This window comes from Amblyomma mixtum, chromosome 4 (assembly GCF_055824585.1).
Source record: "Amblyomma mixtum isolate Tamu chromosome 4, ASM5582458v1, whole genome shotgun sequence".
NCBI lineage: Eukaryota > Metazoa > Arthropoda > Arachnida > Ixodida > Ixodidae > Amblyomma > Amblyomma mixtum.
In genome coordinates this window covers 102,905,284-102,928,725 of record NC_143015.1, presented here as the reverse complement: position 1 = coordinate 102,928,725, position 23,442 = coordinate 102,905,284, and the positions used below count along the sequence as shown (strand labels likewise).

General features: G+C 52.4%; 1 protein-coding gene across 7 annotated transcripts in view; it reads right to left on the bottom strand.

Moving 5' to 3' along the window:
• Positions 1-8,278: 8,278 nt before the first annotated feature.
• Positions 8,279-23,442, bottom strand: part of LOC149347652 (uncharacterized) — a 47,268-nt gene continuing 32,104 nt past the window's right edge. For 3 of the 7 annotated variants that reach the window (XM_089587256.1, XM_089587259.1, XM_089587265.1), the window contains 3 exons: positions 21,438-21,536; positions 12,248-12,311; positions 11,407-11,563 (listed from right to left, as the gene is read on the bottom strand). Coding sequence is in view for 5 of the 7 variants with exons in the window: in XM_089587265.1 (XP_089443391.1) it covers positions 21,479-21,536 (58 nt within the window). In the remaining 2 variants the exon portion in view is untranslated. The other 4 variants (XM_089587255.1, XM_089587264.1, XM_089587260.1 and 1 more) reach the window with 4 other exon arrangements.

The following is a 23,442-nucleotide window of genomic DNA, read 5'->3' as shown; positions in this document are numbered from 1 at the left end:
TCAGCCATTGAATAAAGTTCTAGAAAAACGAGATTCCGCTAGGTGGCGCAGCCCTGGTTAGCTGGCTGACTATCGTGCTCCGTTTTTCACCTGCCGCTGGCCTGGTCCAGGGCCTTGCCCGCCCCTGGATATACACTCCATCGCGTCAGGAAGACATCCGCACCACGAGGACACCATTCGCATCACGGCCCGCTGTCGAGCTGGCGCTCCAAGCGCCTCCAAAAATCTGCTGCGGCGCGGCGCCTCACTAACCCTAACGCGCCGCGCCTGCACCTCTGGCATGCAGCGTCTCAACAAGCCCCTGAAGCCGAGACCCACCCATACCTCGCCGGTGTCAACTTCTTCCGACGCGGCCGCCCCGGGGCCTACTCCAACCACGCTTACAGCCATGTCTCAACCGGCTGCGTTCAACACCGGCCACACCACCGCGCCCATTCCCGTCGCGTTCACCGACGCTGGGAGCTCCTAATCGACAGCCGCAACGCAGCCGGCAGCGTTCGTCACCGCCGCGGCGTCCACTGCTGGCCAACTCCACGCATTAAGGGAAGCCAAGAGCTTCGGGCCCACAGACGCATCGCAGTCGACTGCATTCGTCGCCGCCGCCAGTGCCGCCGCACCTACTCGGACCACACTTCCCGCTGACAGCAAGTCCAGCACCTTGGTACCTGCGTCGCAGATTGCGGCTCAGGCTGACGACACAGCAGACATGGACCTTACGGCGTCCCCGGTCGACGGCCATCTCATTCCGGCCCCTGAGGTCGGCTGGACCACCATCGGTGCCTGCCGTAAGCCTGCCTCCGCCACCCGGCCCCGCACCGAGCTCATCACAGTTGGCATCCAGCTTCCCCCTGGCACCCTCAACCCCAAGATACCGCTCTACGACGTCCTCGTCGCAGTCGTCTCCGCTGCACAACTGTCCTCCGAGAGCAGTGCGGAGATTACCCTTCAGGCCAAGCCAGCCCAAAGCCTCGTCTTTTTAAAAACTCATTCCCCTCTCACCGCCCACCTCCTGCTTTCTATCACGGATCTTCAGCTTCACGGTAAGCCTATCACCATTAAAACATATGCCCCTAATCCTCCCATCTCATGCCTCGGCGTCATCCATAACGTCGGTGGCCACTTCACCCCTTATGACCTCATGCATGATATCGAATCATTCAAAACCGATATTCTTGCTGCTCGTATGATGGGCACCACTCAGTCGGTGCTCATAACTTTCTCTGGAACCGTAATCCCCCACTTTGTGTATTTCAAACGCGTTGCCTTCCGGTGCCGTCCCCTTAAGCCTAAGCCTCCCACCTGCACCCGTTGTCTCGCTCTTGGACACCGCGCCCAGCAGTGTCCACAGCACAGCGTTCTGGCAAAGTGCCGTCGCTGTGCTGCTCCTCTACCCGCCGACCCTTCGGCTCATGTCTGTGCCCAGCTCTGGTGCGTTCATTGCAAGGTAAACACCCACTCCTCCCTCGACCCCACTTGCCCCTTTCTCCTCGGTAAACAACGCGAGTGTGCAAAAGCTGCGTACCTACGACGCCTAGCTTTGCGCCGGGCCACGCAACCCACCCCACCCCCTCCTCCTCCTCTAATAATGAACCTCCGTCAGCTCCGGTCACGTCACCAGCAGGCTCCTACGCCGCCAAAGTTAAAGGCTCCTCGGTTCCAGCGTCACTTTCCAGCGTCTCTTCCACTGCACCACCCTCTCCATCCCTGACTGACGAGAGCCGCTCCTTCGACCTCCGGCTCGCTATGCTGGAACGCCAGCAGCGAGAGCAACAGCGAATTTCCCACGACCTACAACAACAGATCCACGCCTTGACCCAAACCCTCCAGACAACCACCTCCTCTCTTCCCTCCCAGCTTACCAAGCTAAATGAGCACCTTGCCACACTCACCACTCCCTCCTCCACCGCCCAGGTCGCCCCTTTGGCTGATCTTCTCGAAACCACCACACAGGCACACCACACTCGCTTGGTTCAGCTATAGACATCGGTTCTGCAGATTCTTACCACCCTCCAAGCACAATCCAAACAATTAGAATCCTTCACTTCTACGCTCCAATCCCTGCATGAGTCACTGCCCCTGGCCAAAAAGAAGGAACGCGTACCCTCACGAAGTTCTACCTCTACACTATCATAATGGCTTTTGGCGAGGACCTCGAGATTGTGCAGTGGAACTGCCGAAATCTGTGCCATAATAAGACCCCCTCCACCAGTATCTACTCGCCCGCCCCTCCCTGCCCCATTTTCTCCTTCTCCAGGAGACCCGGACGGCCCGCACTGTCCCAGGCTACCGCGCCTACCATGCCGCTACGGCCACACCACTTGCGTCTATTTATGTACTTAGCGACGTGCTCGTGGAGCCACTTGATATCCCCTCCGTCCTTCTTAAATGTTTAGTTGATGTGGTCTATTACCACCCTTCTTCCCGCGTCTCACTCGCCCTTTTGTCTTTCTACAACACCCCTGTTACCTCCTCTTTATTTTCCGCCCTGGGCAAGTTCCTTCACTCTCTTCCTTCTAACTCCCATCTCCTCTTTGGTGGTGACTTTAATGCCCCTCACACACTCTGGGGATACCCTCAAACCCTCAAACCCGGCCGCCTCCTCCACTGTCTGGCCCAGGAACGCCACCTCACCCTTCTCAATACTCCTGGCTCCCCTACTCGAGCGGGCACTGCCTCACAGCGTCCCACGACACCCGATCTCACTTTCTCTCGGGGTTCACTTTCATTTCACTGGCAAGTGACAGCCGAAACTCTTCTCAGTGACCACTATCTTGTCCACATTTCCACCTCTCTTTCCCACATCCCTCGAAGTCATCCGGTCACTCATACTGACTGGCACGCCTTCCGCGCTAATCTCTCCTCTGACTCCTTCCAATACTACGACGACTGGACGTCACGCATCACTGCAGCGCTCACGACCAGTAGCCGTCGTGTTCGCTCTTGTCACCCAGTCCCAGACCCAGATCCTCACCTACTCCGTTTATGGCGTCGCCGTAAACGTCTTCAACGCTCCTTCCGCTGCCAACCCCACAATGCCCAACTTTCTTCCCGGATCACTGCTCTGCGGGCCGAGATCGTCGCCCACTGCGCCTCACTCGAGCACTCTCGTTGGAGTGCTCTTTGTGACCGTCTTGACTCTGCATTGCACTCGCGATCCACATGGTCTGTAAGGGATCTGTTATGTACGCGTGGTCATCGGAACGCGGCTGGGGGCGCTCAAAGCGAAGCGTCTCCTTTTTTGGAACGCGGCCGCTCGCGAACGCGCCGGCAAGTACGGGTGTCCCCCCGCCCCTCGGAACCGATTCGAGCACGTGCTGGCACGAATGTGTATTTGTGTTTGTTTTTTATGTTTATTTAGTGGTAGAGAGGGTGGTTTTATCTTGTTGAAGCCGGAGGGCTGGCCATGCCCTTGAAGAACCAATCATGTTGAGAGCACAACATGATTGGAAGCTACGGAATGTGGGTCGGGCCTTGAGAGCTTTAAAACCGGGCCCCGGAGCTGGAAGTGGGGTTCTGCACTAAGGTGAGATGCTACGCATCTTCGGCTACGCCGAGTAGGGGCCTCCCCTAGTATTAGCCAGTTCCACCCCTTTTGTTGTTTTGTCTCTTTGTGCCGTTAATTTGTCTCTAGTGCCTGAACTTGTATCTATTGTAAATCACTGTACATAAACTGTACATAAGTATTCCCTTTATCCCTGCATCTGTACTCATCGAGAGACCGTCTCTGACGGGGCACCCCTGGTGCGAAGAGCTTCAGTCTTGAGAGTTAAACCAACCGTCTCTGGCGGGGCACCCCTGGTGCGAGGAAGAAGAAGAAGAACCTGAAATTTACTGGCGCAGCCGACAGGATCCTGCGGCCATCGGAAGACGGCGCAGGAAGAAGATTGAACGCAGGGAGAAAGGCGACGACAAGGCGACAGGTCAGCGTTCGTGAACGGACCTGCGGAGACACGGCGGCAAGGACGCAAGGACCACGGCTGTAGTCCAGCGACGCGGGACTGCGTCCGGTCAAGGAAGTAGCGCGTCGGGAACTCGACGGTCACCGGCGGCGGACCAGCGGCGTGCGACAGCTCATCGCAGCGTCCGGGGAAAGTGGCGGTGGACTCCGACGCCAAGGAGCTGGCAATGCGGATCGACGCATCGAAACCGTGAGTTTGCTTGGTCGCATTGTTCACGTCCCTGTGTTCGAGCCGGTAGGACAGCTGAGGGGTACGGAAGGCGGTATGGAAAGCTATCCAAGCCGGCCCTCACTTGATGTGAAGTACCGAGTAGAACTGACGAAGGCGCGCTTGGCTTATTTTCAGGCAGAGCTTGCAAAAGTGAATGGAGGAAAGGCACCGCTATGCGAGGAAAAACCTCCGGATTTGCAGGAGTTAGAAGCAAGGCGCCAGCGGCTAGAGCTGGAGCTGGCTAAGCTCAAAGAATCTAGGAGAGCTAGTCAACTAGCCAGGGAGAACTGCTCCGAGTCCCGAGCGGAGAGGTCGCCAGTGCTGGAAGGCTGTGCCTGTCAAGCACAGGTCCAGAAAACTGCCAGGCAGAAGTAAAAAGAGAGCCAGCTTTCCGCGAAACTGGAATCTCTCGTGAAGAAAGTATCGTGACGGAACGCAGCGTCGCGGTATTAGAGGCGGTGAACGCGCACTCCGACGATTCAGCTACACAGGTTAGCTCTACCTCAAATGACACCAGGGACGCGGACGCGAGTTCAGGAATAAAACCTCGGTCTGAGGCCAGCTGCGAAGGAGACCAGTTGGTTCAGCGTGAAACGACCAGGGACGACAGACGTCACATTGGTGAGCAAGTGACAGCAGGAAACCTAACGTTGCCGCAACGGCAGACGGTGTCGGGCAGGTGGCAGGACGCGCCCCGTAACGTTAGTGCTGGCAGGAGCGTTCCATCCGAGCCAGAGAACGGAGGTGGATCTGTTGCGCCTAGCGGACCGAGTGCCGCGTAGTTGTTGAACGCACCCGACGTGGGTCCCACCAGGTTCTTCGAGGACGAGATGCGTGTCGACTTGCCACAAGGCAAACTAGGGTCAAGCGACTGCCACGGAGCTCATGCAGCCTCAGACTATACCACGAAGCAGGCAAGCGCCGATCAAGCACGGAGCGGCAATTTCAAGGTTTGCCCGTGCAGTAAAGGTACAAATGGCTCCAAGCGAGGCAGAGTAGCTGGAGGCAGGTGCGTGGCCTTCACGTTGAAAGTCAGCGCTTGGAGCGGTACGTTCCGTGCTGCAGTACGCCAAATCCCGTGTGGCAAAAACGGCCGCACTGATATGATTACACTGGACAGGGGCTATGCTCCTTACGCAGCACGCGTCTCGTATTGGTGCGCCGCAGACAGCGTGCCCTCAGGTGCGTCGTGTAGTCAGGGGTTTGGACCCATCGAGGACCAGGACGTGTTTGATCCTGGAGGGCACCAGCTGTTGAGTTCTTGCCCCACTGTGACATCGCCTAACGGGCATAGTGGCCATTGGGCGTTGATCGTGTCTATTGAGACGCGTGGTAGCTCGAACGCACAGAGGGGCGCTCGGTGCGACTAAGGAGGCTCACGTGGCCACTTACGGACATCGTACGAGTGCTAGTGAACGCTCCAGTCGCGAGTGTCGGTGCGTGTGTGTGCTCATTCGCGAGCAGGACGACAGTGTGAATGCAAGTGAACTGAGTATAGCCTATCAACTTGGACTCCGTTTTACGGCGCACAGCAAGCGTGTCACCGTGTGTGTTTGAGTGTGCAATTTGCTTGTGTTGTGTTGGCGCCCGTGTGCATTATTTTGCTTTTGGTTGTGTTGGTGCCAGTACTGGTGTAGCTGCGGGATGTCACTCACAGGGTGGTTTTGTGACCCGTACCGATCCCTTTGTTATAATTCTAAAAGTGGCATTTGGGCCCTTTGTACAATCTTGGGAAGGGCGTGTAAGGGATCGGTTATGTACGCGTGGTCATCAGAACGCGGCTGGGGGCGCTCAAAGCGAAGCGTCTCCTTTCTTGGAACGCGGCCGCTCGCGAACGCGCCGGCAAGTACGGGTGTCCCCCCACCCCTCGGAACCGATTCGAGCACGTGCTGGCACGAATGTGTATTTGTGTTTGTTTTTTATGTTTATTTAGTGGTAGTGAGGGTGGTTTTATCTTGTTGAAGCCGGAGGGCTGGCCATGCCCTTGAAGAACCAATCATGTTGAGAGCACAACATGATTGCAAGCTACGGAATGTGGGTCGGGCCTTGAGAGCTTTAAAACCGGGCCCCGGAGCTGGAAGCGGGGTTCTGTGCTAAGGTGAGATGCTACGCATCTTCGGCTACGCCGAGTAGGGGCCTCCCCTAGCATTAGCCAGTTCCACCGCTTTTGTTGTTTTGTCTCTTTGTGCCGTTAATTTGTCTCTAGTGACTGAACTTGTATCTATTGTAAATCACTGTACATAAACTGTACATAAGTATTCCCTTTATCCCTGCATCTGTACTCATCGAGAGACCGTCTCTGACGGGGCACCCCTGGTGCGAAGAGCTTCAGTCTTCGAGTTACCAACCGTCTCTGGCGGGGCACCCCTGGTGGAAAGAAGAAGAAGAAGAAGAACCTGAAATTTACTTGGTCTCTGTTCAAATCCCTCCTTGGCACTAAGCCTGCCCTTGCTCCCACTCTAGCTAAAGCCCTCACTCAAGAAACTCCCTCCGATGTTTTTGATCAGCTCGCCTCTATCTCCCGCCCCCTCTGGCACCCTCCTACCCGGTGTACTGCGGTGGACCTAACCCCGATCTGGACCAATTCTTCACTCTCCGGGAGCTCGAATCGGCTCTGGCTGCTAATGCTACATGCTCGGCTCCCGGTGAGGATGCCATTACATACACCACACTTCGCAACCTTCCTGACTGCGCCAAAGAATTCCTCCTTAAAACCTACAATGATGCATGGGACAGCGGCTGCCTGCCCAGCTCCTGGACCTCCTCCCTCATTTCTATGATTCCAAAGCCGGGCAAGCCTCCCTCTCTCTCTAACCTCCGCCCAATCTCCCTGACATCATATGTTGGTAAGACCCTTGAGCGAATGGCCCTGACTCGCCTAATTTTCTCGAGACGAGGGAGTTCTTCCCTCATTCTCTCATCGGCTTCCGACACCACGTCTGTGCACAGGACATGTTTCTGGTTCTCCAGCACACGTTTCTTTCACCTACCCCCACTCAAATTCACGCACTTGTGACCGTCGATGTTCGCAAGGCCTTCGACGGTGTTTGCCACGACCACATCCTTTCCCAACTCTCCTCCCTAGACTGTGGCTCCCGCATGTACTGTTATATCCGCTCATTCCTCTCTAAACATCTCGCTCGCTTTCGAGTCGACACCTATCTGTCCGACCCCCACAACCTCACCCGAGACACTCCTCAAGGTGCTGTTCTCTCTCCTACCCTTTTCAATCTTGCTATGGCCCCTCTCGCCTCCCAGCTAGCTGAAATTCCCGACCTGCATCATATATTTTACGCCGATGACATCACTCTCTGGTGTTCGTCTGGCTCTCCCGGTCACGTACAGGACACCCTGCAACGTGGCCTAGATCTCATCGACTCCTTTCTCACCACTGCTGGCCTCCCTCCTGCTCCTGAAAAATCCGAGCTCCTTCTCCTCAACCATTCCTCATACCAGCGCTCACACAACCAATTCGTCTCTCTCCACCTTTCTGGCTCTCCCATTCCTGTCGTCACGCAGTGCAAAGTTCTTGGCTTTCCTTTGCATGCAGCCAAGAACGTGCAAGCCCTCCACCGTGCTGTCGCCACCTGCCACTCCGTAACTCACCTCCTGCGGCGCGTGGTCACTCGGCGCTCAGGTCTCCACGAGGCTCATGCGTGCCGAGTTGCCCACGCGCTGGCCCTCAACAAGGTCTTGTACTTTGCACCCTACGCAAAGATCTTTGCAACAGGCCTCTTTCATCCTCTCCGTTCTCTGCTCTCTCTCCATCATGACTCGCAGATTGCCCGGCTTTCCCTTACCCGTCAGGGTCAGTGGTTACTGACTCAAGCGGGTATCTCGCCCATTCCCTGCGCCCCGTTTACCTCTCCTATTCCCACCCCGGCTCCCAATCTTCGGATCCTCCCCCTTCCGTCCAACATGTCCCCCGTTCTGCACGCCGGCCGTCGTCATGCGGCCGCACAGCACCATTCCCCTCTCTTTGATACCCAGGGTGTAGCTTACACGGATGCCTCCTTCGTGGCTCCTCGAGGTTCCTGCGGCTACGCCCTGTACCACCCCCACCTCCCCGCTCCTGAAACTCACACCAGCGGGCCGTTTCTACGCCCTCCGGATGCATTGTCCCTCGAGGCCCTCGCCATTGCGCATGCCCTCCAGTCATTTGCCCTCCTTCCCTCTCTTCAAGAGTACACAGTCTATTCAGACTCACAAGCCGCTATACACCACATACAGAAACGCACCCTAACCCCTTCTCTTCAACAGGAGGTCGAACGAGCGGTCTCCGCTTTGCAGCCTTGCATCGTTTTCCTCCGCTGGGTCCCTGGGCATTCAGGGATTGACGGCAATGAGCTGGCTCATCAGCTCGCCCGTGACACACTTTTCCGGGCACCGTTGATCCCCTGGCCCAAGCCCTCGGAGGACGGTGCGAGACTCACCCTTCGCAGCACCATAAAAGAGGTCTACCTCGAGCTCCGCCTCGACAAACGCCTTTACCCTCCCCCTCATCCATCACTCACAGTGCCGGAGGCTCGCCTTCTTCGGCACGTTCAAATGAATGCAATCATCACCCCGTCTCGCCTCTTTCTCTATCGCTATCGATCGGACCCTTCCTGTCCCAACTGCCTCTGTATCTATGCGGACCTTGCCCATTGCCTCTTCTATTGCCCGGCTGCTCAGCAGTCGGGTTCCTACCCCCCACCTTCTTTATCCATCACCACCTGGCTCGACTGGCTTGGCGCTGAAGGGGAGGAAGAACAGCGACTTCTGGTCGCCCAGGTGGTCGATATGCTCGGCCTGTAAATTTTGGCCGAATAAACGTCTTCTACTACTACTACTAGAAAAACTTCTTCGTTTGCCTCTTCCAAGATGCGGATTAGCTCGTGAGCCTGTCTCCAGTTTTTCCGAGTAACCAGTGTGGTGGACTCACCAAGGCGCCTGCAAGAATAGCAAAGGAAGCAAGCATTTAACGTCAGTAATTGCACCAGCTGTTGCCTGCCATCAACAACAGGCAAAGAATCACTACAACAAACTTAAAGTACACAGAGTACTTTTGCCTATATATGCCACAACTGCAGAAATTTGAACACATCAGAATATTTCTTGATATAACATGTTTATTTCACTTCAGAATTCAGAATCATCCTTCAGTGGTGAACGGCTATGGTTGCCCCACCTCCCCTACAACCGCCGCCACCGCCTCTTTGGAAACCGCCACCTCGGCTGCCACGTTCAGAGCCAAAGGCACACTTCTCTTCATGCCGCTTTCTGCGGGCATCGAAACGTTCAGCCATTGAATAAATTTCTAGAGGAATTTCTTCGTTTGCCTCTTACAAGATGCGGATTAGCTCGTGAGCCTGTCTCCAGTTTTTCCGAGTAACCAGTGTGGTGGACTCACCAAGGCGCCTGCAAGAATAGCAATGGAAGCAAGCATTTAACCTCCGTAATTGCACCAGCTGTTGCCTGCCATCAGCAACAGGCAAAGAATCACTACAACAAACTTGCAATAGACCTCCACTACGGCATCTCTTTCTTCTTTCACTCCCACCTTCCGCCCTTCTTATCGCGCGGTTCAGGTGTCCACCGGGATAAGCGAGACGTATACTGCGCCTTTCGTTACCTCAAAAACCAGTTTACTGAAGCCAATTTAGTGAAGCCGTAGGTTAGCAGCCGCGGTGGCTCAGTGCTTAAGGCGCTCGTCTACCGAGCCGGAGTACCCGGGTTAGAACCTGACCGCGGCGGCCGTGTTTCGATGGAGGCGGAACGCAAAAGGAGCCTGTGTGCTATGCGATGCGTTCACGTTGCAGATCCCCAGGTGGTCGAATTATTCGGGAGCTACGGCGCCTGTTTCTCTTTCACTCCCACCTTCCTCACTTCCCTTATGGCGCTGTTCAGGTGTCCAGCGATATATGTGGGACAGATACTGCTCCATTTTCTTTCCTCAAAAACCAATTTACAAATTTACCAAGCCATAGGTACTCGTCGTTCATTGTATTCATTGGCGCTGGCGTTGGCAGTTTTGCACTGCGATGATGCATAACTGGCCCCCTTGGTCAGTGGACACCTGAATTGTGCTTATAGGTACATACGTGGGGTGATGAGAGAAAGATGTGGGCTGCATGAGTCAGCGCTGGAAACTTGTGGCAGATACGCCGCTGAGGAACATATCTCTATGAACACGCGGCACTGCTCCAATAGGCCGCAGCATTCGGGTGAGCAAACTCTCGCGATCAACCATTAACTGGCACCTGCGAGGGTGGCAGCGTGGAAGCGCTGCCTATCTAGTGCCTGGAGCGCACTAAACACTACAGAGGCCAAGCCGCTTAGTTTTTTTTAATTTATTAATATTCTCAGGGTGGGAACATTACAGAGGGGAGTGGGTTAATACAAGACATCGATAAACACAGCAAAACTTTGGTTTTGGTTTGGTTTATGGGGTTTAACGTCCCAAAGCAAATAAGGCTATGAGAGACGCCGTAGTGGAGGGCTCTGGAAATTTCGACCACCTGGGTTGTTTAACGTGCACTGACATCGCACAGTACACGGGCCTCTAGAATTTCTCCTCCAAAGAAATTCAGCCGCCGCGGCCGGGATCGAACCCGCGTCTTTCGGGTCAGCAGCCGAGCACCATAACCACTGAGCCACCGCGGCGGCACAAAATTTTCACAATATAAATAACAAATAACGTGAATGACTGGATTCTAAGTGTAACAGTGTTATGTGTGCGGGCATTCCAAAAACCAAAAATTAGCAGGGCTTTAACTACTGCTGAACCTGGTTAGAGAGGAAAAGCTATGGGGTATCGGACAACTGAGAGCATTGAGAGCGTTCCAGACACTGGATAGGCAGCGCACCCACCCTGCCACCCTCACAGGTGGCAGTTCCCAATTGACCAATGTACATTCATCGGGCGTCCGAAGTATGTCCTTCGCTGGATATACGGATATCTGCGGGAGATCCTCCGATGTCCAACGGCTCTCACACGGACCTCCGATGGAGGTAAAAATATAATTATTCGGACCGCCGACAAACATCTTTCCCGGATATCCGGCGGCAGATCTTTTGAAGATATTTGCGGGTGATGCCTTCTCCACAGTCCTGAGGGAAGCCATTACGACAACCACGAATTAGTACATCTCGCAGGGCCCATGAGCCTAATGAAACCCCGCAGAGTGTTTGAAATCGGGCACACGCCTTGCCGTATGTCATATGCATGAATATAAAGCAATCAACGACCAAAATGTGAAAACTTATCAAATTCAAGATGATTTTATTATGACATAAAGGCCGCCTTCAGTCTTCACGAGAAATTCTTCAAGCTGTCCATACAGTTGGTACACGCAGCAGGAAGGGTACCGTACAGAGAAGGGATGAATTTGTAGCCAAACTGAGAACGTTTTCTGCAGAAAACAGTCCACACTATGTAATCTCAGAACATGTCATTAAAGCAAAGGGATTTGACAGACCACGTTCAGTTCCATGCAGTGATTACACTGTGCCAAGCAAACTAGTTATATGTAGCTGCTAGAGCAAGATTACTTCTTTAACAGCTCGTAAGTCGTAAGCAATGAAGGCAGGAATATTTTTAAAATGCACTCTACTTTGCTTTTACGAAATACACTGCAAATGAAACGTACTACTGCAAAGAGCTTTTACGAGTTCATGAGAAATGCGTTTACAGAGAAAGACACCACAACTACTCCCACAGGCAGTCGCATCCATACTGAAGGCCTAAAAGATTGCAGTGTGAAAGTAGCGATCCTTACCAGACAGCTGCTAGCTACACAAGGTACTCTCAGGAAACGTTTTGCGGGATGTGAATTTCCAGAAAAATATTTATCTTTACATTGCCTCGCGAGGCAGCCAGCTGACAATTGTTCAATAAGATCGGGTATTTATATCCCTTCATGATTTTAGGCTTTTGATCAAATCGCTTTAGCTAACAGCACAAAGATAAATTTTTCCGACCAACTCTCACCCCGCAAGTTTCTATCCATCACTGTACAAGTACACTGCGTGCACAGAGTAAATAAAAAAGGTATCCATTATGTGTAGGGGGAAACTTGCATAGAGTTCAAACTTACCTGAAGGCTGCTGCTGCACGCTGAGGTAGTATACAGCTGCTAGCTTAGGTCGGCCACAGCCACACTGCATGGGCAAGAAAGTAAAGTATGAGAGAGAACCTTATAATGCACTTTGTCTACAATGCAGCAACACTACCTGTAAGGGATCGGTAGCGTTCGCGGGGGTCATTGGAACGCGGCTGGGGGCACTCAAAGCGGAGCGTCTCCTTTCTTGGAACGCGGCCGCTTGCGAACGCGCCGTGAAGTACGGGTGTCCACCCGCCCCGCGTTACCGATTCGCGCACGTGCTGGCACGAATGTGTATTTGTGTTTGTTTTTATTTTTATTTTGTGGAGAGAATGTTCTACTGCGCACATGCTGGCACGACCGTGCGTTTGTGTTTGTGGAAAGGGCGTTATCCTACGGTAGTTGGAGGGCTGACCATGCTCTCGATTAGCCAATGATAATAGGAAGAATGTAGAATGATTGGGTGCTACGAAATGTGGGCCGGGCCTTGAGGTCTTTAAAACGGGCTCCGGCGCCAGAAAAAGGGTTCTGCGCTAAGGTGAGATGCTAGGCATCTTCGGCCACGCCGAGTAGGGGCCTCCCCTAGTGTTAGCCAGATCCACTTTTTGTTGTTTTCTCTTTTGCTGCTTAATGTGTCTCGAGTGCCTAAACTTGTATCTATTGTAAATATATGTACATAAACTTGAAGTATTTGCCTTTATCCCTGCATCTCGACTCTTCGAGAGACCGTCTCTGACGGGGCACCCCTGGTGCGAGGAAATAAGCTTCAGTCTTCGAGTTGGAACAAACCGTCTCTGGCGGGGCACCTCTGGTGCGAGGAAAGAAGACAAGAGAACCTGTGGATCTTTACTGGCGCAGTCGACGAGGATCCTGCGGCCATCGGAAGACGGCGCAGGAAGAAGACTTGAAGGCAGGGAGAAAGGCGACGACAAGGTAACAGGTCAGCGTTCGAGAACGGACCTGCGGAGAGACGGCGGCAAGGATGCAAGGACCACGGCAGTAGTCCAGCGACGCGGGACTGCATACGGTCCAGAAAAGCAGCGCGTCGATAACTCGACAGTCACCGGCGTCGCGAAGCAAGGCGACAGCAGCTGGCACAGGACCAGCGGCGTCCGACAGCTCATCGCAGCGTGCGGTGAAAGTGGCGGTGGACTGCGACGCCAAGGAGCTGGCAATGCGGATCGATGCATCGAAACTGTGAGTTTCCTTCGTCCCATTGTTAGCGTCCCTGTGCATGTGTTCGAGCCGTTAGGACAGTTGAGGAGTACAGACGGCTGTATGGAGGGCTATCCATGCCGGCCCTCACTCGATGTGAGGTACCAAGTGGAATTAGCGAAGGCGCGCTTAGCGTACTTTCAGGCTGAACTTGCGAAAGTGAATGGAGGAAAGGCGCCGCTGTGCAAAGAGAAACCTCAGGATGTTAAGTGCGTCTTGGAAGAATTAGAAGCAAAGCGCCAGCAGCTAGCGCTGGAGCTCGCTGAGCTCAAGGAGTCTAGGAAAGCTAGTGGACTAGCGAGGGACAACTACTCCGAGTCCCGAGAGGAGAGGCCACCTGTGCTGGAAGGTAAAGCCTTATGCTTGTCAAGCCCAGGTCAAGAAAACAGCCAGCCAGAAGTAAGAAGTGAGCCAGATTTCTGCGAAGCTGGAATCGCAGTTGAAGAAAGTATCGTGACGAAACGCAGCGTCGCGGTATTAGAGGCGGTGAACGCGCACTCCGAGGATCCGGCCGCCCAGATTAGCTCTACCCCAGATAAGACCAGGGACGAGGGCGCGAGTTCAGGAATAAAAACTCCGTCTCAGGCAAGCTACGAAAAAGAGCTTTTCGTTCAGCAGGAAACGGTCGGTAAGGACAGACGTCAGATCGACGAGCGAGTGAAAGGAGGAAGTCTGGCGTTGCTGCAACCGCACACTGTGTCGGCCATAGGGCATGAAGTGCCCCGTAGCGTTACTGGCGGCAAGAGCCCTTCATCCGAGGCAGAGAGCGGAGGTGGGCCTGCTGGACCGACCGGGCAGAGCGCCGCGCAATCCTCGAACGCACCCGATGTGTCCGGCCAGGTCATTTGAGGACCCGGAAATGAGTGGCGACTTGCCACAAGGCAAATTAGGGTCAATTCACTGCGAGGGGTTGCGGCAATTCCAGTGTTTACCTGAGCAGAAAAGGGGCAAATGGCTCCAAGCGAGGTAGAGTAACAGGAGGCAGGTGCGCGGCTTTCACGGTGGAAGTCGGGCGCGGGGAACAGTATATCCCGTGCTGCAGAACGCCAAATCACGTGTGGCAAAAGTGGTCGCACTGATATGATTAGGCTGGACAGGGACTATGTTCCTCACGCAGTACGCGGTTCGAACCGCCGCGCCGGAGAAAGCTTTCCCTGAAGTGTGTCGCGTGCTGAAGTATTTGGACTTATCGAGGTTCAGGACGTTGTTTTCGATCCTGGAGGGCAGCAATTTTTGAATTCTAGCCCCGCTGTGGCACAAGTCTAATGATCGTAGCGGTCATTAGGCGTTAATCGTGTCGATCGAGACACCTGTTGGCTCGAACGCACACACGGACGCTCGGTGCGACTAAGGAGGCTCACGTGGCCACTTACGGACGTCGTGCGAGTGCTACTGAACGCTCAAGTTGCGAGTGTCTGTGTGTGTGTGTGATCATTCCCGAGCAGGACCACGGTGTGCATGCTGGTGAAGTGGGTGCAACGCACCAACTTGGACGCTGTGTTACGGCGCACGGCAGGCATGCCACTGTGTGTATTTAAGTGTGCATTTTGCGTAATGTTGTGTTGGTGCTCGTGTGCATTTTTTTTTGTTCTTGGTTTTGTTTGTGGTGTAGCTGCGGCATGTCACCCACAGGGTGGTTTTGTGACCCGTACCGATCCCTTTGTTATAATTCTAAAAGTGGCATTTGAGCCCTTTGTAGAATCTTGGGAAGGGCGTGTAAGGGATCGGTAGCGTTCGCGGGGGTCATTGGAACGCGACTGGGGGCACTCAAAGCGGAGCGTCTCCTTTCTTGGAACGCGGCCGCTCGCAAACGCGCCGTGAAGTACGGGTGTCCACCCGCCCCGCGTTACCGATTCGCGCACGTGCTGGCACGAATGTGTATTTGTGTTTGTTTTTATTTTTATTTTGTGGAGAGAATGTTCTACTGCGCACATGCTGGCACGACCGTGCGTTTGTGTTTGTCGAAAGGGCGTTACCCTACGGTAGTTGGAGGTCTGACCATGCTCTCGATTAGTCAATGATAGGAAGAATGTAGAATGATTGGGTGCTACGAAATGTGGGCCGGGCCTTGAGGTCTTTAAAACCGGGCTCCGGCGCCAGAAAAAGGGTTCTGCGCTAAGGTGAGATGCTAGGCATCTTCGGCCACGCCGAGTAGGGGCCTCCCCTAGTGTTAGCCAGATCCACTTTTTGTTGTTTTCTCTTTTGCTGCTTAATGTGTCTCGAGTGCCTAAACTTGTATCTATTGTAAATATATGTACATAAACTTGAAGTATTTGCCTTTATCCCTGCATCTCGACTATTCGAGAGACCGTCTCTGACGGGGCACCCCTGGTGCGAGGAAATAAGCTTCAGTCTTCGAGTTGGAACAAACCGTCTCTGGTGGGGCACCTCTGGTGCGAGGAAAGAAGACATGAGAACCTGTGGATCTTTACTCTACCACTTTTGAAACTATACTGCCCATAGGGTTCACTGATGAATCACATATCAGGGCACCAACAGCATATGTGATGATCCACAGCTGCACGGGAGTAAGGAAGAGAGATCTGCTCACAATCCAGGAACATATAGCTCTAGGGGTGCCATATATGGTCCTGCGTTTTGGCCGCGCATTAAGACCAGCGGGCATAAACATGTTTGACAAAGCTATACCAACGCACTGCATGATATCATTGCAGTCAGTGGTTGGGAGATAAGTGAAAAATGTGTGACTGTAGTTTGCAAATCTAGCCAAACACTTAAGCTTTCGTAAAGAATGCTACTACACAGTGCAAAGTACTGTGCAGTAGATGGTTGGAGACTTCCATTCGGCATGCCTAATAAACAAGTTGATCAGCTACCTACGCTTTCTATGATGTGGCAAAATTTAGCCACTAATACGTATGACACCGGAGCTTTTTCGCGAGAACTTCATGTGCAAAAGAAGTTCTTTTCGTGTGCGATGGTTTCACATCACATTTGTAGCACAGCCAAGCAACCACATAACACACGAACCGCACACTTCAGTAAAAGTAAAGGACGAAAGGAGCCCCACGCGGCGAAAAACGAGACGATCAAGCCGGAAATGTTGACTGAATGATTGGATTGACTTTAGGCCTGTCGCTCTGCCGCGGTCCATGGTAGGAGTTTAGCTGGTTCTGCTTTCATGGAAGTTTGCATGCATAGATACATGCCCGGTTACCTCGAAGGAATGCTGGCGGAGAATAGGACGATAATTATGAGCACTAGAGTCAGAAAGCCACAGTTAGTTTAATTCATTCAGGTTCTTTCACATCTATACCATATTCGAGTGATGTTAATAAAATCTGACTATTAAACTAATTTCTAGTAGAAATGTGATTGCGTGAATTGTCATTTACGAAGTCGACTTTTTCATCCTTTTTTGTGTGAGGAAAACATATATATGCATTGTCGTAAGTTCACATCCCTAGAGGGATATATATGGATACTCCTGAGACATCTGCCTGCAGATGTCCGCCAGCTATCCAGTAACAAATGTCCCTCGGACATACTCAGACTCTCCGATGCGTATATCCTGATAGGGACATCCGTGGTGGTGCCCTACGGGCATCCCAGCCTGGTAGTGGAGATTTCGACCTTACTCGGACCTACCACGTATATCCGTGGTTGACTTGGTTGGTTGATCGCGAAAGTTTGCTCACCCTAACGCTGCGGCCCATTGCAGCAGTGCCGCGCATGCCACAACATTACCAGCACTAACGCATGCAGCCCCCTACTCTCACTCATCAACCTACGTACGTGTAAGCGCGACTCAGGCGTCCACAAACCAAGGGAGGCAGTTATGCGCACTTTCCTTAAAATCATCGGAGTGTAAAACGCTTGCAACGTTAAGGTCAATGAACGCTTAATGTCCCCTACAGCGTTTAACCTTACATGTAGAGGACAAAGCGATTGCTATAACACTGCAGGAAACCGGGCGAAATCAGGTGAGACTGGCTGGATACCAAAGCATCTGTAGCAAGAGGGGTAAAAAATGAAGAGTGGCCACGCTGGTCAAAAGGAATATAGCAACCCGAGAGCATGACGTGAGCACGGGGGACATAGAAGCGCGGTAATGATAAAAATGATTACGGGACGCAAGAGAGCAAAAATCATATTTCTGCTTAAAATCTACAGCAACCCGAAGCAGAAGAAATTTCGAATGTTATTTAGAAAAGTCATCAGACTGGCCGGGAAGAGCCCGCTAGTGATCGTGGGGGACTTTAATGCGGCACACAAGGACTGGGGGTACGCGAGGCAAGATCTGAAGGGCAGACTTCTTCTTGAGGAGTCCCAAAACCTCGGACTAACCTTGCATACCAACCCGTGTGCGCCCACTAGAGTAGGTAGCAGTGTAAGCAGAGACACCGCGCCGTACCTCACCTTCAGTAAGAATGCGGGAAGAGTAGAATGGGCAAACACCAGAGAAAATCTGCGAGAAGGAGTCAAGCTGCGGAAACTCAAGCAGGCGAGAATCGTGGAGTGGGACAGATTCCGGACGATTCGGAAAAGCCACAAAGCTAAGGAAATTGGCGACATAGGAGGCTGGGCAAAACAACTGAGGGAAGACGCCAGGGACGCGGAAGCGGTAGTCGAAGGGGAAGATGCACGGGAGATAACCGGCAGCAAGCTAATGACCACGTGGAAGGAGAAGGAAAGGCTCGAGAAGAGACTCCGCTATCAAACATGGAACAGAAGCTTAAGGTTTTCGCTAGCCAGGCACACCAAGGAAATGGAAACGGATGCGATAAAACTAAAAGAGCAAAATTAGTACTGCAGGTGCAACGAGATGGAAAGGGGCATGAGCCTAGCAAAGACGTGGAAGATACTGAGACATCTCCATGACCCGGGCAAATCCAAACAGGCAGCGAGAATTGACCAGGTGAAAGCGAGACATGCTTTCCAGGGGGCAGAAAAACAGCTGATGAACACGCTCAAGGACATTTAAATAGGGGACGCGACAGAAGTACGACCGCCACTATATGGAGGAGCATAAAATGAAGAGTTAGACGCGGACATTATGGTAGCGGAGATCATAGCAGCTATCGCTGGCCTATGACTAGCTCGGAACTTGGCGTGGATAAAATGTCCAATGGTATGCTCAGGATCCTAGACGACGACTCGATAGAGGCGATTGCGTGATACATGAACAGAGTATGGAAGGAAGGTAAATTGTCGGAGGAATGGAAACAGGCAGTGGTTGTTCTCATCCCGAAGCCGGGGAAGGAACCAAAATTGGAAAACCTAAGACCGATCTCGTTAACGTCGTCCGTGGAGAAACTCATCGAGCACGTAGTGCAAACGAGGTTAACGAGATACATAGAAGATGGAAACCTGTGGCCGCACGAGATGATGGGCTTTAGACATAAGCTCAGCACGCTGGATGTAATGCTCAGACTCAAACATGACAGTATAGAAAAGAAAGGATTAGATACCAACGTGATCAACGTGATCCTAGGTCTTGACCACGCGAAGGCCTTCGACAACATCCGACACGAGGCGGTGCTCAGAGGTGTGGAGGAGATAAACGTGGGCAAGAGAACATACGAGTACATTAAGGGCTTTCTCCGAGGGAGGCAGGCGGTGATTAAAATGCAAGTTGTAGAGACCCCAGCATAGGGCTGGACATCAAAGGTACCCCGAAAGGAATCGCACTGTACCCCTTCCTATTTAACACAGCGATGAGAGGTCGCCCGGCCATGCTGATCAAGATCCCCGATCTAAAATTCAGCATGTACGCGGACGACACAAACAAGTCAGCAAAGGGAAGCAGATGTGGTGGTGAAGTACGCGGCCGAAAGAGGCCTGGCGGGCTCACCGCAGAAGTTGAAGCTGTTTGTGTATAATAGGGCAGGAACAAGAGAGTAGAAATTAAAGTGGTGGTGGGAGTCCTGGAAGTGCCCAGGGTTGAGGAAATGAGGATCCTAGCCATGTTTATCAACAAGAAAGGCAACGACAGCAACACCGTAAACAAATTAGCCACATATGCAGACCAAGTGGTAGGCATATTCTAGAGAGTAGCGGTGAAAGGGAGAGGACTAAATGAAAGGAATCTAATGAGAATGTCGGAGGCGTACTAATAAGTGGGATCTGTAACGTGACGCCGTTCCTAAACGTGCTCAAGGCAGAAATAAAGAAGGTAGACAGAATATTAAGGAAATGCGCCAAGCGAGCTCTGGGACTCCCCATATCCACGTCGACGGAGCGGCTTGAGAAAATCAGGGTACACAATAGATGGGCTGAGCTGGCAGAAGGGGTGAGAATATTTCAATTAGCACGGCTCGGCCAGTCTGAAACGAGCAGGACAATACACGAATGAGTAGTAATTCGGCCAGAAAGTAGCCCGTACAAGATGGTTAACATCACGGCAGAGATCAGAGCCAAAATATGCGTCCCACTTATGCCGCGGAACATGCACAACAAGTATAACATGAAAGGCGAGAACATAGGGATAAGGCCTGCGAAAGGAAGATGAGGGAGCGACCAGCAGACCTAGCTGGTGGCTTATGTAGGCGCGTGCGTGCGGACAGCACAGGGCGGCTGTATAAGCGGCAGTAGACGGGGCAGGAGTACCAACGGTAGCGGCTTCGAGCAGCACGAGAGAGGCGAACGCGGCGGAAGAGTTCGCGATAGCGCTTGCTCGCGTCGCTAACAAGGCCACGAAGATTTTGTAACAAGGCCGCGACGATTTTAAGTGACAGCGAAAATAGAGTGAGGAACTTCGGGAAAGGAAGAATCTCGGAAGAGGCCAGACGCGTCCTCGATGCGACACCGATAGAACGTAACAGAGATAATATGGATTCCAGCGCACGAGTCTATTGCAGGAAATGAGGCTGCACTCGAGCTTGCCCGAGCTCTCTATCACTGGGCGGCCCTAGAGCAGCCCTTTCGCATAGACATGAAAGGTAGCTGGATTTGGAGCACGAAATCACGGAAAATTATAAGCTGAGCAGGAGGGACCAACCGTTCCCTCAGAAACGAGGAGGCAATTGCGTGGAGTAGATTACAAGGGGGAAATCATAAGCCCCTTCTGGGTGCTGGCAGCCCGGGCGCCGAGCAAAAGATAGAACATAGAGAAGCCTGGGAGACCTTGCTGCGGAGCGAGGACCCCACTCAACAACGACAAGCCATCCGCCTGGCGGCTGAGGCCGTGAAGCGGCAATGTATCTTCAACAGATCTTAGTTTGCGAGGCTCCGCAGTAGGGCTCCCTTAGGTCTCCGTGCCGGGGGGTCCAAAAAGGAGCTTCATTTCGGTGGAAATAAAAGTTTTGACGATGACGATAAGCCTTCCGGGTGGTGTCATACGATTTCTCGTTGCATATAACTTATATGTGGTTGGTTTGGTTTGGTTTTATGGGGTTTAACGTCCCAAAGCGACTCAGGCTATGAGAGACGCCACTTATATGTGGTAGTCAAGCTGAAGGTGAGTTCGCGACAGGGATTTTAACCAACGACATATGCAGTTTCACTTGTGTGCCTTCCCAGTCTCTTTACCTCTTCCCTTAAAGGACCATTATCAGGGGTCTGGACACTGGACATTTTAGAAAAACAAGCCCACTGCATGGATGAGGCATCGAAGATTACCTCTAAGAAATATTAGAGCCATGAGCGCCCGAAAAGCTGCAAAAATTCAAATCAAAGCCCGTTCGCTGTTTCGTTCGAGAGCTAACATCCTCATCTTCTACTCTGGCTCCCGCGCTTTTAAGCTGACATAATCTTGAAAACCTTTACGAAAGACGTTCCGTTGGTGCGTAGTTTTGACTGACGGGCGACGGGTGGCCGCAGCCGGTTCGTCGCGTCGTCTACTCGTAGCGCGCGCGCTTTCTGTAGCGCCTTGGGCACCCTGGAGATTCGAACTAGAGACCTATGACTCATGTGTTAGCGATGGACATTCGATTGCTGCCTCAGCGTCGGCTCTTCTTTTTTTTAAGGACTAAGTTTGACTAAAGCCAAGAAAGCCCTTTGCACTTACATCAGCACTACGAAGAGGTGGTGCCAGTCAGCTCGAGCAGTTCAGGTCAGACAAGGCGACTTAAGGTACCTCCCACACATCCAAGGCTCCATTGGCTGCCTGCGAACACAACAGGGAAGTGTGTATCGCACTAAACGACGCAGAAAACCCCTGCTTCAACCCCTGGTCAATATCATGCATATGAGTTAAAAATCTAGCACGATATTATTAAACGCCATTGATTTCGATTCTTGCAACGTTTCCGTTCAGTGTTCTTATCCACCGCTAACAAGCCGCTGGAGCGTCACTTGAAGACAAAGCAACAAGGCCGCTTGTTTATTAGGCGTGCTGTCCCGTTCAGTAACGGCGGAACAATTACTCCATCTGAAACGTTACTGAATACAGTGGCCAATTAGAGCCCGCAGCAAAGCAACTGAACAATGAAAGAAAAGTCATAGACTGCGTATTTTCTCTTTTAATGCGAAAGAATTACTATCCTATGTCTGTGGCCTTCAGTCATCAAAACCGTGTCCGCAGCGATTGTGGGAAGGAGGCAGAAGAGGGGTGGTTTCGGTGATGCTTGGGGTGAAGTCTACCAGAAGACTTGGAGAGGAGGATTCACCCTTCCGAACGCATTCTCTGCACAGCATCATTAGGTATAATTGAGAGGCGCTACCGCCACAAACATGGACAGTGTTTTAAAATGCTTGCTTTCGTGCCCACCCTACAAAGCATGACGAATGTTTTTCTTCAGCTATTCCATAAAGCGTAATAGGCGGGAAGTATTAAAACAGGAAAAACATTACCGAAGGCACTGGTTTTAAAGTGTGCTGGCGAAAGCCTTTTGATCAACGCACTGCATATACCACGACGTACATGGCGTCCCAGTGGAATGGCCAGAGTGTTCGCAATTATCCCATTTAACTACCCAAAGGTGCTTGTAGTAAACGAGGGACTCTCTAGGCCGCTTCGGAGCCATGCGTCTCGCTCGCTCGACTGCAACGAGACGTTTGGCGAAGGAGCAGCGGTGCAGCTGCCATCGCCGACGCACGCGCGCTCATTCTACCGCTACTGTGTGACGTCACGGTTGCTATGCAGTGGGAGCACTTGCTGGCCAGCGAGGACGAGGAAGCGCAACGATTCCTTGCGCGCCGAGCCACGATGGCAGCAGTCAAGTGCGGCATCCTGGACCAAGGATCGACCACGGCGCCCAGTGACCCGTAAGGGTCAAGAACACCAATTTATTGACAATAAAGTTTTTCCATCCATCCATCCATCCACAGCTGCGCCCCCCACCAGCGCGATGGTTGCTAAGGAGTGAAAAGGTTGCGCCGCTGCGCGGAGGAGAGGCCCCAGTTGACACGATTCCAGCGCAAGGACGTACAGAGCGAGTATGAGCCATTACAGGATTTCGCCTTAAAAATGGGTGGCTGCTGGTACCATAATTTTGCTGAGGAACACGATCGATGTGCATTTTTCGATATTCGCATCGAAGGATGCTATGTAAACACTTATGTGCTATCACGCTAAAAATGAGCTAGCTGCCGCACAGCAGCTGTGTGTGCATCCCAGTGCCACTGAAAATGTCTGCGCTCCCTCGTTGATGCAAAGAACGATGTACACTCAAAGTTCGTGCAACTTGGGTGCTCTGTATTCGGGCTCATTGACACACTGTACAGCGGAATCCTCACCAGGTTCACTCCGGACGCGTATTGAGCTCGACAGTAGTACATAGAGGACTAGCGGCGCTTTCTGAGAATGCGCTGCGCGCGGAAGGGATATATTATTGTTTTTGATTAATTTAGCCGCCTTAATATTGTAAATTCGGCGCTTTGTTTTTAAGCTTGCTGGAGAACGCAGATGATAGTTCTTAAAGAAGTGAGCTTACTAGACGCACTTGCAAAATTTCTGGTGACCTATTTAGCCACGAGCGATAAAACGTTTTTCTGAATTGTTAGCGTGTCATGCGCATCTTCTACGCAGGAAAATATTCCATTATCGCTGCTGTATAAGTTAGCTATTGTCT